The sequence below is a fragment of the Pholis gunnellus genome, assembly GCF_910591455.1.
Source record: "Pholis gunnellus genome assembly, chromosome: 12".
NCBI classification, from domain to species: Eukaryota; Metazoa; Chordata; class Actinopteri; order Perciformes; family Pholidae; genus Pholis; species Pholis gunnellus.
The window spans coordinates 8,601,586-8,615,441 of NC_136539.1; the positions used below are offsets into that span (position 1 = coordinate 8,601,586).

The 13,856-nt window shown below is 42.0% G+C and overlaps 1 protein-coding gene across 1 annotated transcript; it reads left to right on the forward strand.

Moving 5' to 3' along the window:
* Positions 1–2,395: 2,395 nt before the first annotated feature.
* lss (lanosterol synthase (2,3-oxidosqualene-lanosterol cyclase)) lies at positions 2,396–11,213 on the forward strand. Its single transcript, XM_079170767.1, has 20 exons — positions 2,396–2,489; positions 3,765–3,873; positions 4,052–4,173; positions 4,516–4,612; positions 5,212–5,347; positions 5,661–5,769; positions 6,110–6,228; positions 6,429–6,526; positions 6,708–6,735; positions 7,104–7,160; positions 7,606–7,677; positions 8,156–8,206; positions 8,342–8,491; positions 8,585–8,681; positions 9,245–9,350; positions 9,650–9,715; positions 9,809–9,889; positions 10,019–10,189; positions 10,487–10,565; positions 10,721–11,213. Exons 1-20 carry the CDS (start codon positions 2,411–2,413, stop codon positions 10,856–10,858), a joined length of 1,965 nt encoding a protein of 654 aa, XP_079026893.1. The 5' UTR covers positions 2,396–2,410; the 3' UTR covers positions 10,859–11,213.
* Positions 11,214–13,856: the final 2,643 nt, after the last annotated feature.

Consider the following 13,856-nt stretch of genomic DNA (forward strand, 5'->3'; position numbering starts at 1 on the left):
AAAACCAATCCATTGAAAGGATTCTGTGTTGTTTGAACCAATTTTTGTATTGTTGAGTAATGAAATAGCCTAATGGCTAAATAAAAGTGTAGTTTTTCAGGTAAACTTTCCATTTAGCCTAGTTTTCATTCAACAGGCTCAAGCATTGGATCATCCCAATCAATATGTGAGCACATGTGTAGCGTTTGTCGTAGGAGCGCTCTGAGTGGAGGACCTCGTGGCAGACCCGCCTATTTCACCGCCCAACTGGTTTGTGATTGGACAGCCGAGTCTCTGCTCATGTCTCTCCATGGAGAGAACTCCTCGGACGGCCCCGCAAGTTATGCTGGGAAATAAAGTGTGAGCTGTGCAGAAACGTAACCTATACTTTATTCAAAGAACTACAATTCCCAAGAAAAGAGCAGAAGGGGCAGTGCTTTCAGAGCACCAGAGAATAAACTCGTTTACATGGTTCAGCGGAGGATTCAACTCTGTATCTGTCAAACACAAATATGACTGAGGGAACGTAAGTATTTTGTTTAATTTCATTGCTAATGTCGCAAAAACTACTTGGTTTCAGTGTTTTTCAACAGATATAATGACGTGAAAGCGACGGGAGGTAGCCTAATAACGTAAATTACGTTCCTTTCAAAAGATGGACCGAACTATAACTTAAGCTATTTGAACCAAACTGTAACTTAGTTTCCACAGTTGTGTGAAATGTTGTATCTCTGTGATTTTGACACTCTTCTGACAATTTTAGGGAGTTTGGACATTCTGTCAGGTGGGAAATGTCTATCAAAATGGACCCCAACAAAGTTAGTTAAATGTGCTTATAAAATAAAACTGTTAAGTTAGTTCGGTCATTGTATCAAGTGAGCAGACTCGAAGCTTTATTGGACAACTCGCAACAAAATAACTTTATTTTGAAAGGTAAGCTAACTGTTCGGTCACTGCTGTGTAGAAGAGGCCCACCAGAGTGGACAACCACTCGAATAAATGTGTTTGTCTCGTCAGCCAGAAGTAAAATGTACGGAATATAGTAAATGCTGTTGTGGAGAGTAGTATGTTTACTTCAGTGCTTCCAATTTGTTCAAATTTAACCTCCTGTCTATTTCAGAGGGAAATAGTGTTTTTAATAAATAGTGTGACCGCTGCTGTTACTTTGTAGATTCAAAACCCTATTATATGCAGTTATATGATGAAGAATAGCATAACATGCATTGTTATAGTTAAAGCAGCCCAACCAGGTACAAAAGTATAGCTGCTTACATGGTCATGCATCAGTTATTAAAATAAAATGATATATACTGACAGGAGTAATTCTGCTTCTAAATAAGTACTTTTGATAATGTAAGTATATTTTTATTATACTTCTGTAGTTCTACTAATCAAATGCCTATCTTAAAAGCATTTTAATCCACTGGTAGTTTATCCTGAGAGTACAACACACATTGTTTGACCAATGGACGTCTAGATATATACGCCCCCAAAACAGGTTTTGACTATTAAAACGGTTTATGGATGTCCTACTTCTAACAATGCAGCATAATGCAATACAAGATACCAAAAACCCAAAATGAATCAACACCTCAGTCAGACAGCTAACAATATAAGCCCATTGTAAGCTTCACAAAGGTACAGGGGTATTAGGTATTGGTTATGTCTGTTAATAAAAAAGTCTTTCTGAAGTTTATACTTATGTTGATAGGGAGGAAACGCTGCCTTTAAATATATATTTATATTTCCATCACTTAAAGACAGTTTTGTATTGTGTATCTCAGACATAATGAGCGAAGTCAAAGTATCTAACATTACAATACTTGCTGTTCTCATAGGCACCTGCGGAGGCGAGGGGGGCCGTACAAGACGGAGGCAGCCACAGACCTGAGCCGCTGGAGGCTGAGTAACGTGGAGGGCAGGCAGACCTGGTGCTATGTGGACAATCGGGACACCCCCGACAGAGAGCAGACGATGCTGGAGGCCCATTCGCTAGGCTTGGACACGGTAGGCTTTTTTTAAAAATTGTTTCAAATCAAAAAATGTTTGTTTGGTGATTGTTACTTATTCCCTACATTTTACTTTGCACTGATTCATATGGACTCTCTATGAAACGTATAAAACGGACACAATAAACCCTGTTAGTATACAGTGAGAATAAAGTGTGTGTGGTGAATGATTTCAGATATAGACCTGGAGATGTCTTACATTATCATGTTATGAAATAAAAGACTTCTTAGACTTCTAATGTACGAATATAGAACAGAAACCGTAAGCTGTTTCTGTTAATGGTAATCAAAGTGTTCGGTAGACCCCTGCATTGTATGGCATGTGTCTGGTGTTCATTTCTAATCACCCATTCTCCCCACAGAGTATTTTCGTGTCTGGCTCCGAGGCCGCCCACACGGCCGTCGATGCAGCTCTGAAAGGTATGCACTTCTACAGCCAGCTCCAGGCCGAGGACGGTCACTGGGCAGGGGACTACGGCGGCCCTCTCTTCCTGCTCCCAGGTAGCCCAATCATCCTCCTCTATGTTCTTATTTGGGACACCCGTAATCTGCAGCCGCAATTTGTTGTCCTTCGAAGTAACGGATACGTTTCATTTAAAGTTGAGATGAAAAGAAAAGGGCATTTTTAACTTTTTAATATCACATCCACAGTTATATTGTGCGCCTACTCAACAATATATCCCAAACTATGACGTGTGCATATGTAATCTAGTAACGACCAATTTCAACAAGTAATTTCATGACGTCCATCGATCAAACGACTTTAAAAGACAGCGGAGGTGTGTATGGAGTCCTCTGTAGCTCAGTATTGTGCTACATTGTAAGCTTGCCCACTTTTTAGCGGCCCAATCAAATGCAAAGGATTTGATTTACATCCTTCCGGTAACTGTACACCGCTCGAATATTCTGTTGTAATTTATTGTCAAGTGACATCATTTATTAAACGTATAGAGCATATTTTAAAAGGAAAGAAAAGTACCTCTGTGTGTTATGTCATGACCTGGGAGGCAAGTAAGAAAAATAAATTGTGGTGATCCATTTTCTAAGTCTGATCTAAATTGATTTCTCTCCTGTGTTAATGACTCAAGATCAGGTGAAAAGGGGTTTTGCCGGGATCATCTTTATATGTTTCTTAATTTAGTTTCTTCATATATAAAACAGGTGGTGGAAAAAACTTGCCACCTGATTTTTGTTGTTGTTGTCAGGATCAAGTGTTTGTTGTTGTAATACTCATTTCGGCCATAAGAGGCTTAAGTGCACCACTACCCCATGTCCCAAATAGCATAAAAAGCATTCATGTTTTCACTAACGGCAGATTAGTGCAGATTAATGCATTTCTAGCCATAAGAAAAACATGACAGTCATGTTACAATACTACTAGCACACAATACATACCTTCTGTTTAGAGCACATGAGGAAAACTTACCTGTAAGACAGCATTAATGCTTTTAGTCCTGTGTAGAACATGGGGTAGTGGTGCATTTCAGCCTCTTGTGGCCAAAATGAGTATTACACCAACAAGCACTTAATAAAAATAAAAAAATCTTCTTTTTTTCAAAAGAGTCATTACCTCAGGAGAGAAAACAATTGATATCAGACTTAGAAAATGAATCACCTGAATGTTTTAGTTCTGTAAATGTTTGTCTTGTAAATGACAGATGATGATGAAAACACTAAACAGAATTCAGCGGAGGATGTCTTGACTTTTTCATGACTTTTTTTCATGTGCTTGCGTGTCTGTCTGTCACTGTAATGGCGTCCACTTGTGCGTTTCAGGTCTCCTGATCACATGCCATGTGGCTAAGATCCCCCTGGCCGAAGCCTGGAAGAAAGAGATGGTGAGGTACCTGCGCTCCGTGCAGCTGCCAGATGGAGGCTGGGGTCTGTAAGTCAACTGAAGATCCACACTCGCATCACTACTGTGCTTCTACTATAAGAGGATTTCATGTCATGCAACAGGCAACGGGTTACGCTTTGCAGAGTATCGTCTCAGCAAAGGTGCAGTGTCTGTCTGAAGCATTGCTTACGGCAGCATCATTGATGTTTTTTGTGTTTTTCTTCAGACATATTGAAGATAAGTCGACCGTCTTTGGCACAGCGCTGAGTTACATCTCATTAAGGATCCTGGGATTAGAGCCTGATGATCCGGATATGGTCCGAGCCAGGAACAACCTGCACAGCAAAGGTGGGAACAAATAGGTAGAAATGCTCCCTAAGAGGCCACGTCAGTTGTTGTTGTTTCATTATTATTATATGTTGCTATTGTAAAATGTGCAGTGCGTCACACACATACATAATTACAGTTGGCACTAATTACTGATAATCTGTCTGTGCTGATAACATACAAGTATAAAAATCCAAATGTGAAAAAACAGATTTTTAAAATGGGGAGCATGTTACTGCTTTGTGTTAAGTAAAGGCGTAATATTTGAATGTGAGCTATAGTCCATGCTTATAGTAATAAACACATAGATTATTGATGGTAGTGGCTTCATACTGAAGCTGTCGTGTATTTTATTTTGCACAGGAGGCGCTGTGGGGATTCCCTCATGGGGTAAATTCTGGTTGGCCATCCTAAATGTCTACAGTTGGGAGGGAATGAACACACTGCTCCCAGAGATGTGGTGAGTCGTAGCATCCCATTATGTCCTCTTCTGTCCATCAGTCCTGCTTTAAGTACACTGAAAAGCTTTAGCATTTCAGCTGAGGTAAGTGTAAAGTCATATAATATCATATATGCTGACTAAGATCATGTGAATGAGCCTGAGAACAAGCGTTGGGGGGGGGGTTAGTGGAGGCTCAGTGGAGCCGTGGGTGCAAAAATATCACCGGAAGATCCGAGAAATATCTGAATTTTGTACTCGGAAGTTTGAACTTTTTTCTTTTGCTTCATGCACCGCTGAGCAACTTTTATAGAAATGAACGGGGCGCCGCCTCCAGAGCTGTATCCAGTTCTGTTTATACACCTATGATATATAGACAAGCTGTCAGGAGTGACACAAAATAACAGCTGTTATTCCAAAAACATTTACTATTCACATGAAAAATGTGTTTCCACTTGTTTACAATTTGCAATAAACATTATTGGAATGGAAAAACACATCAAATGTCTTCCTTGAAATGGAAATGGTCTCACTGCTTTGTGCAACAGAGGATTTCGTCGACAAACATTTTGTCTTCTGCGTCGATTCAGGGATGATGGGTTTGTTTGTATCTGTTCCAGGCTGTTTCCCACTTGGATGCCGGCCCACCCCTCTACCCTGTGGTGTCACTGCCGCCAGGTGTACCTCCCCATGAGCTACTGTTATGCTGTCAGACTGGCTGCAGAGGAAGACTCGCTGGTCCTCAGCCTCAGACAGGTGCTGAAACCACTTCATCCCACAAGGGCGCGTCAGAGGAGAGCCTTTGGCTTCATTCCCGGGTGTATTTGGTTGTTGCAGATAATATGTTCTGATAGTGTGAAGTGAGACTGTAGCCCAATACCCAAATATGTTTGATTCACAATGAAATAAAACATAGACGAGTGCAAACTGGCATTCTTTAGAAGCTGGAACCAGCAAATGTTTGGCATTCTTGCTCTGTAAGGGACTTTAATATTGAATCAATTAGCAAAAACACACTGTATTCATACATTTGCATAACCAAATGTTGTGTTGCTCTTTGTTTCCCTAGGAGCTGTACGTCCAGGACTATGCCACCATTGACTGGCCCGCTCAGAGGAACAATGTGGCAGCATGTGACATGTACACACCTCACAGCACACTGCTCACCGTCGCCTACAGTAAGTATGCACAACGCTCTGGGCACCATGATGATGAACCACCACCTACGCAAGCATGGTGCCGTAAAACAAGCAGCACGTATGAGCGTTTACAAGAAACGTTTTATGTAACTGAGATTCAACACCTTTTGAGCATGAAGGCGATAACGCTGAAATGTTTTGCACATCGCAGATTGGTATTGAGACATGATACACTGAAGAAAAACATGAGGCGTAGCCCTGGCAACAGGATGTTCTTTTGCAATGACAAAGAAATTAGTGTTTTTCGTTGGAATTTCCCTAAAAGTTGCTCCGTAAATCACTCCCCTAACCTTGTGACTGTGTTCCTGTTGCCCTGCAGTGGTGTTGAATGTGTACGAAGCCCACCACAGCGCCACGCTGAGAGCAAAGGCTGTCAAAGAACTGTACGAACACATCCAGGCGGACGATCGCTTCACGAAATGCATCAGCATCGGACCGGTAGTGTATACACAGATACTAAAAGTACAGATGTCAAAAACAAAGAACACAGGTTCAAAGAGAATAAAGAGGTTTATGCTTGACATTTAAAAAAACAAACACTACTACTCATCTCCAAAGGTTTTTAAATCCACCAATTTAAACTGACACAGTAAAAGAACAATAGGGTGAGAACATGAAGTATTGGCCTTTCTCCTCAGATCTCTAAGACTATCAACATGCTGGTTCGCTGGTATGTGGATGGCCCCTCCTCTCCGGTCTTCCAGGAGCATGTGTCCAGGATCCCAGACTACCTCTGGTCAGTCGGACGGCTTATTAACACAACAAACCAAACTTCTGTTCCATCACTGATCAGAAATTAGCTGTCATATTTGATGTGTTCCGATATATAATATGTAAACGTCTAAATTGTTCATTGCATTGTGTTGTAAGAGAATCTTAGTCAAAGATGAACTAACAGTGAGTTCTCTGTGTTCCAGGTTGGGGTTAGATGGCATGAAAATGCAGGTGAGAATTTGTTCTCGGCTCCTTTTGTATGTCGAGTGTGTGACACCACACTGCACTCGTGGTTTTCATGCTGCATCACTTTAGATCATGAGGGTTTCTCCCCCTAAAGGTTCACGTTTTAGAAACGACGGAGGAGCTGAGATATCAAGGAGCTCTGAGTGGAAACACTGCTTTTTTGCAATGAAATGATCTGGTTATGGTGCAGATAGGTGGAGTTAAAACCGCCCTTAAAGCTAGATTAACGTTTCACCTTCCAATTACATTCTCTTAGCCTACTCGCTGGTTCCATACTTTATTATTTCGTATCTTGTCCTGCTGTGAGAGTTTCAGTGTTTGACCACCTTGTCCTTTGTTTTTGTTGTGCACAGGGGACCAATGGGTCTCAACTCTGGGACACTTGTTTTGCTGTACAGGCTTTCCTTGAGGTAACGCAAAAATGGCCACTCGCGTTTTCAGTTTTGATTTAATAAATCTAAGAACAGGTGTAATGTGATCACATTTGTTCTTTCTTGTTAGGTCTCTGGCTGCTGCATTTTATGTTAGCTGTAGTCGGTTCACCGTCTTTTTAGGCAGATCACAACCAACAAGAGATTCTAGGTTTTCTGCATCAGCCTGAGACAAACATATTCTTACTCTGGATATGTTTTTAAGATGAGGGTGAAGTGACTCTGGAACTAAGACGATGTGGCCGATAGAGGCAGTGGTCTCAGTATTGACCCCTGTGGGACCTTTCATAGATATCAAATTGTTAAGAGACACTGAAAATAGTTTTCCCTTTTTAGATACAGACCAGGCAAGTACTGAGCCAGAAAGTCCTAGTATCTTATAGCAGTAACTGATTATAATGAGTTGTTTGTTGGGGTCTTTCAGGCAGGAGCACAGGATAACTCCAGACTATCAGAGTGCCTCCGAGACGCCCACCAGTTTCTCACCATCACACAGGTACCACCGACATCCCAACCACACGGCCGTCAGCATCGAGCAGGAATAAAACATACATCTAAATATTTTACTGCTGTGATAATACATATTTTCCTCTTACGTGAGGTGCTATTTTTCATTTCATTGTTATATTGCGAGTTAGAGAGTGATGCGTATATTGGTCGTAGAAGATGTCTGCCTGTTCTGGAACATAATGAAACTAGATGGCACTCTAAAAACTCAACAGCAATGTTCAGAAGGAAGCGTGCGTCCACTCATGGATGAGGAGCTTATAGCTACAAGATGCTGTTAGCTTCATCTGGCACCACTGAGCCAGCCAAGGAAGGGGGGGGGGGGGGGCTGTATCTCGCCCCACCGTAATCTTCTCGTCCATGAGTAGATGCACTCTTCCTTCTGCGCAGAGATCGGTTTACCAAAGACGGTAAGGTGTGCTGAAGATCAAGAGAGGGATGCCTGACTAGTTTTTCCACTTTAACAGATACCTGAGAATCCTCCCGAGTACCAGAAGTACTACAGGCAGATGAACAAGGTAAAAGGAATATCACACAAGAACCACTTTTTAACGCTTTTCAAATGATTGTGGAATAAAATACTCAAAGGCCTTTGACATGGAAGGCAAAAAACGGCCTCGGAAAAAACTTCATTCTTGCATTTTTTTTAACAGGGAGGCTTCCCCTTTAGTACCCGCGACTGTGGTTGGATCGTGGCTGACTGCACAGCGGAGGGCCTGAAGTCAGTGATGCTGCTGCAGGAGCTTTGTCCCTCGATCGGCCAGCCTGTCACCTCAGAGCGCCTGTATGATGCCGTCAATGTGGTGGGTCCACAGTGAACACATGGCTGGAAGAGACCTTTTAATGAAGATGCATACTCTCCTGGGTTTAAGTCTTTCATTACCTTCTCCTTGTAGTTGCTGAGCATGAGGAACTGTGACGGTGGATTTGCCACATATGAAACCAAGAGAGGAGGGAGACTCCTGGAGCTGCTCAACCCGTCCGAGGTGTTCGGTAGGTCTGTTAGTGTCAGCATCCATGTTCAGTCTTAACGTTAACACACTACTTTCAATCTGCAGTATGTTATGAGACAACATTGTGGAGATAGAGATATAATTAGATCCATTATTATCATTAGGGGGGGGGGTCTTTACAGTACAGGGGTCGGAGGATGTCAGATTTTATATTATATACAGATTATAACGCTGCCTGAGGCAAATTTGTGATTTGTGATATTGGACTATACAAATAATATTGAATTGAATGAAGTTGATGCTCACGCTGCCACGGCTGCCTGTGTTACTCAACCTGCAAATGTGCAGATGTGAAAAAGGGAAACAAAGAATAAGCCAAATATAAACTTGGCATTTCTGTGTCCTTTTGCAACATTCAAAGGCTGGAAAACTTTTTCCATTACACTCTGGACATGTTGCAATATCGTTGACTTTTCAATATCAAAGGTCAATATGATGGTCATGTTTCTCAAAAGAGGATGCGGTGTGTGTTGTGAAATGTGATCTTTATGAGTAACTCTCTGTCTCTCTCACTCACTCACTCACTCACTCACTCTCTCTCAGGTGACATCATGATAGATTATACCTATGTGGAGTGTACCTCAGCAGTAATGCAGGCTCTGAAGCACTTCCAGAAGGCCTACCCTGAACACCGTGCTGAGGAGATAAGGTACACTACACACGTACATTAGATTTAATCTGATGGAATGAATGAAAATCGCATAAACCTCAACAAAAGAACTTCAAACTAAGTTTGCTTTTACAGCATGTATTATGATCACATTTGTTGCTGTCCTGGTTTTGTTTCATAACTTAAGTCTGTAAGAAGAAAAGAAATGATGGCAGAGAGATCCAAAAAAACAAAGAAAAAAAGCTTTGACCCACATTCTTACCTGAATCAGTTCTCTAAGAATTGTAGAAGGAACGAGGCAGAGGTTCTCTGTTCATGCGTTTGTTGTTCACTTTCAGGTCCACTCTAAGAGAAGGACTGGAGTACTGCAGGAAGGTGCAGAAGCCTGACGGATCCTGGGAAGGGTGAGAACACACTTGCTATTTCACAACCTGATACCCTCCCCGGTGGACCGGTCGTGATTAATAATCAAATAATCGGCGTGTGCTCATGCTCAGGTCCTGGGGAGTGTGCTTCACGTATGGAGCATGGTTTGGCCTTGAAGCCTTTGCTTGTATGGGTCACGTCTACAAGGATGGGTAAGAGTTCCAAACACGGATCAATGAAGTTTCACTCTGAACCAATGAACATCGCTTTTGACCCACAGCAACAGTCCATGAACTCCGAGCCTACGTGCTTCATGACACTGCCGTGCCTCTTGTTCCCAGGGATGTGTGCGACGAGGTGCAGAGAGCCTGCCAGTTCCTGCTGGACCGGCAGATGCCGGACGGAGGCTGGGGGGAGGACTTTGAGTCTTGCGAGCAGCGGCGCTACGTCCAGAGCAGCAGCGCTCAGATCCACAACACCTGCTGGGCTTTGTTAGGCCTCATGGCTGTCAGGTAAAGCAGGGCTCAACTCAAAAGGCTCGGTGTTTACGCTGGACCACAATGCAACTGGGTATAATGGGATCAGGTTTGGCTAATTTGCATAGGCTTTGGGTTGTATGGCCAGAGTTCAGCTCTACTGTTGATATTAGTTGTGTGTCGTGTATTTATATTATTATTATGTATTTGCCTTCGCCAGTTTATTCAACCTGGCTACAAAAGACACTTGACAGTGAATTGGATCCGATCAACTTGAATTGAACCGAATCCAAGCTAAATAAATGAAATTTAAATCTCTTGTGTGCGTACCAGGCATCCTGACAGGCGGGCCATTGAGAGAGGAGTGCAGCTGCTGATTGACAACCAGCTGCCCAACGGAGACTGGCCACAGGTGATTCCAATAGATCTAATTAATCACATGCCCTATACTCGATTTACACTTTGCTCCTCCGCCGATATTACAACTAATAGGAAATGAATCCGATGACCGTATGAAATGTAATGTGGAGCTTTGATATCGGCTGTTCTGTCCTCCCCCCTCCTCAGGAGAATATTGCGGGTGTGTTCAACAAGAGCTGTGCGATCAGCTACACCTCCTACAGAAATGTCTTCACGGTCTGGACCCTCGGTCGCTTCTCAACGCTTTACCCCAGCAGTCCATCGGCTGGCAAGGTCAAGCTGTGAAGACTTTTAAAAGGGTTCATCAGACTATGTGCTAGGATATGAGAACTCAATGTCCTCAACAGACGCAAAATACAACAACAGCCACGTTCAGTTTCGGGCTATCAATGGAACGTGTATCTTTTTTTTGTGGGTGGCACACGAACTGTCTTATGGGAGGGATGAGTGTTGAAATGCTGTCAGCCTACGAGTTGTGCACACTTTCTTTGTGTTTGGATTTTTGAACACTTCAGCTGTGTTTTTAGAGTCCATCAGATAAAGTCACGCATTCCATTCTTTGGATTACTTTCTGTGTTGACATTCCAGGACGGCCCATCCGTCAGAGCTACTCCCTGATAACGTCTTGTGCTAACATGCTGCTATCCAAGAAGTCCAGTTCGTGTGCTCTGGTTCATTAAGTGTATTAAAACATTTATGTTCGCATTGCCTCATATCCTTGCCCCTTCTTTACCTTTTGCATTTAGGATCAATCATTTTTCTATGCTATTATCTTGACTGGATCTATCTCCAATGAATGTGCTTGTACTTGTACTTGCTTCACATTGGTTTGTGCTCAGCTAAGTATCAAACACAGAGCATGCACTGTGTGGAAATGTGCTCTATTAAAAACAATAAAACTCAAAATACATGTTCCTGATCAGGATTTTACTTGTATCGATAAAACCAAAAGTGTTTTGTGCAAAACCTAGCAACACAAACGGAGACCTTCACAGTAGGAACATGTTGACTTCTTTTTGACACATCCAGTATATGAACAGCCATGTCCCATGATGTTTTAACCTTTATGCAACATGAGGAAATGTTTTCAGCAATGCCTTGCAACGCCTCCTACTGCATTGGTATTTGTTCTCCTATTAGCTCGAGTGTGCGGTCCAGCAGACGCTACAGTGGAAGTGGCAGCGGGATTTCAAAACGTGCAACCTTTCTGCCTCTGTAGATTGTGATTCAGTCACACTGCAAGCACGTATGGCTAGTCACAGTATATATTTCTACTATATATACAGTATATAGGGCTTGGCCATTCATTTTACCCTGATGTATACGATGGAGAACCAATAAGTTACAAAAGCTCCAGATCTTTGCCCTTTGCCCACTATTGCTATCTCTGTCACACCAGATTTTTTTTAAGTGGAGGTACAGGTGTGTTCGTGAGGAATGTTTTGAGAGTGTTTGTTTATTTTCGTAGCTGAGGTGAAGCACAAGACAAGACTTTGCAACTGGTTAAGCCAGCACCAGCTACTCTTTGGTAAGTCTTAAGCGTCACCAGATGCAGATAAGAAAGCTGGTTTTGTATCTACCTCCCCCACCTTTCTCACACGTCCTCTTCAGGATGACAAATCGGTTTCATCACGGTATAAATCGGGATTGCCCAAAGTTTGCTACTTGAATGAAAGAATGACTAACTTTCTCCAGGCGAAGGAAGGAGGAGGGGCCGGGGGGGGGGGGGGGGGGGGGTGTATATGGTGAATTCTTCTCACAACAAAAGTTCAAATTGAATTTCAAGGTAACATATATATATATATATATACATGTATTCAAATATTCCTGTGGATGTAAAAAAATAACATCAGTTAGATTGTTCTTTATACAATTCAGATTTCTACTCCACTCAAAAACCAGAACTTGAGACTTGACTCCCTAAAGACTTGACCTACTAGTTGACCCCCTCAAGTCCTAACCTGAGAGTTGAGATGTGACTCCGAAAAGACTTGCCTAGAGACGCTTGTCTTGACATGTGAGACTTTAAGACTCAACTAAACCTGAGACTTTAAGAAAGACTTGACTTAAATCTGAAGGCTTGAGTTCTTAGAGTAATACTTCACCCACAACATGTTCATTTCTATATCATCTTGCCCGTCTCTTCAGTGAACGAAGAAGTCAGAATACTGACTTTAAACTCAGATTTTTGAATTTAAACTAAAAATGCAGTCTTTAAACTTAGAATTCAGACTTTAATCTCAGAAATCCTGATTTTAATCTCAGCATTCAGACTTGAATCTCAGAATTTGTACTTTATCATCAGAGTTCTGACTTTAATCTCAGAATTCTGACTTTGATCTAAAATACATTGAAATGTTTCACATTCCTTTTCTGTAATGAAGCGACTTGTGTGTGTCGGCACGCAAAGTGAACAGACGGCTCAAACTAAAAGTCTATCATCACTCTTCAGAGGAGTTTTCTCTCCTGATAACATCACACTGCTTCGCTACGACAAGAATGTTCCAAACAAGCATGCTTGGCAAACCCGCTGTGCAGAGGACCAAAGAACTCACAAATAGCACATTGGGTGATATGATGTGTGTTTGTGTGTGTGAGAGAGACACGTCCCTAGCTGTAGTTCTCTTATGTTCACAACACCAGAGATTTACAAATAACATCTAATTGCTATTTCAACACATATGCAATATTCCTATGGTGTACATATAGCTACATGTACTTATGATACAGATTATACACGTATATCGTACCCTCATAATGCAAATATGTTCTGATAAGAGGGAAGGCGGTGACCTGACCTGATGGACTGCTTCACCTTCAGGTGTGGCTTCACATAAAAGGAGCAGCAGGGAACAGCTGTGTCTGCGGATCTGCTGTCCAGCACACAGTAAGTTTACCTCTAACGCTTTGCTGATATATGTATATGTATATATTTGTATATATATCAGACGGTGTTGCTTTTGGTATAATTTGTAATTGTTGCACATATCAACCCTTAACAGGCCTTACAGTTGCATTTGCTATTACTTTTGAATCTTTTGTAAACCAGTTTTTTTATTTATCATTTGAATAGACATTTAATTGCCTGCAGGGGATCTTTGGGAGATGTCTGGACGAGGTAAATAACAGTTGCTTTTTGTTTATTCTCTCCTCTTTCTTCCAAATGTATTGAATGTATATTGCATACCTGACATTCCCATTTACTAGATGTCAATTTTTGACAAATTACAGGAAGGAGCTGTCATCGAGGAGGCCATGGTGGCCACGGAGATGGACATGGGCA

Coding starts and splice junctions, on each gene's coding strand:
- lss (XM_079170767.1), top strand. CDS start 2,411: ATGCACTTCTACAGCCAGCTCCAGGCCGAGGACGGTCACTGGGCAGGG. Junction 2,490..3,764: donor CCCTCTCTTCCTGCTCCCAG/GTAGCCCAATCA, acceptor TGTGCGTTTCAG/GTCTCCTGATCACATGCCAT. Junction 8,207..8,341: donor ACTACAGGCAGATGAACAAG/GTAAAAGGAATA, acceptor TTTTTTTAACAG/GGAGGCTTCCCCTTTAGTAC.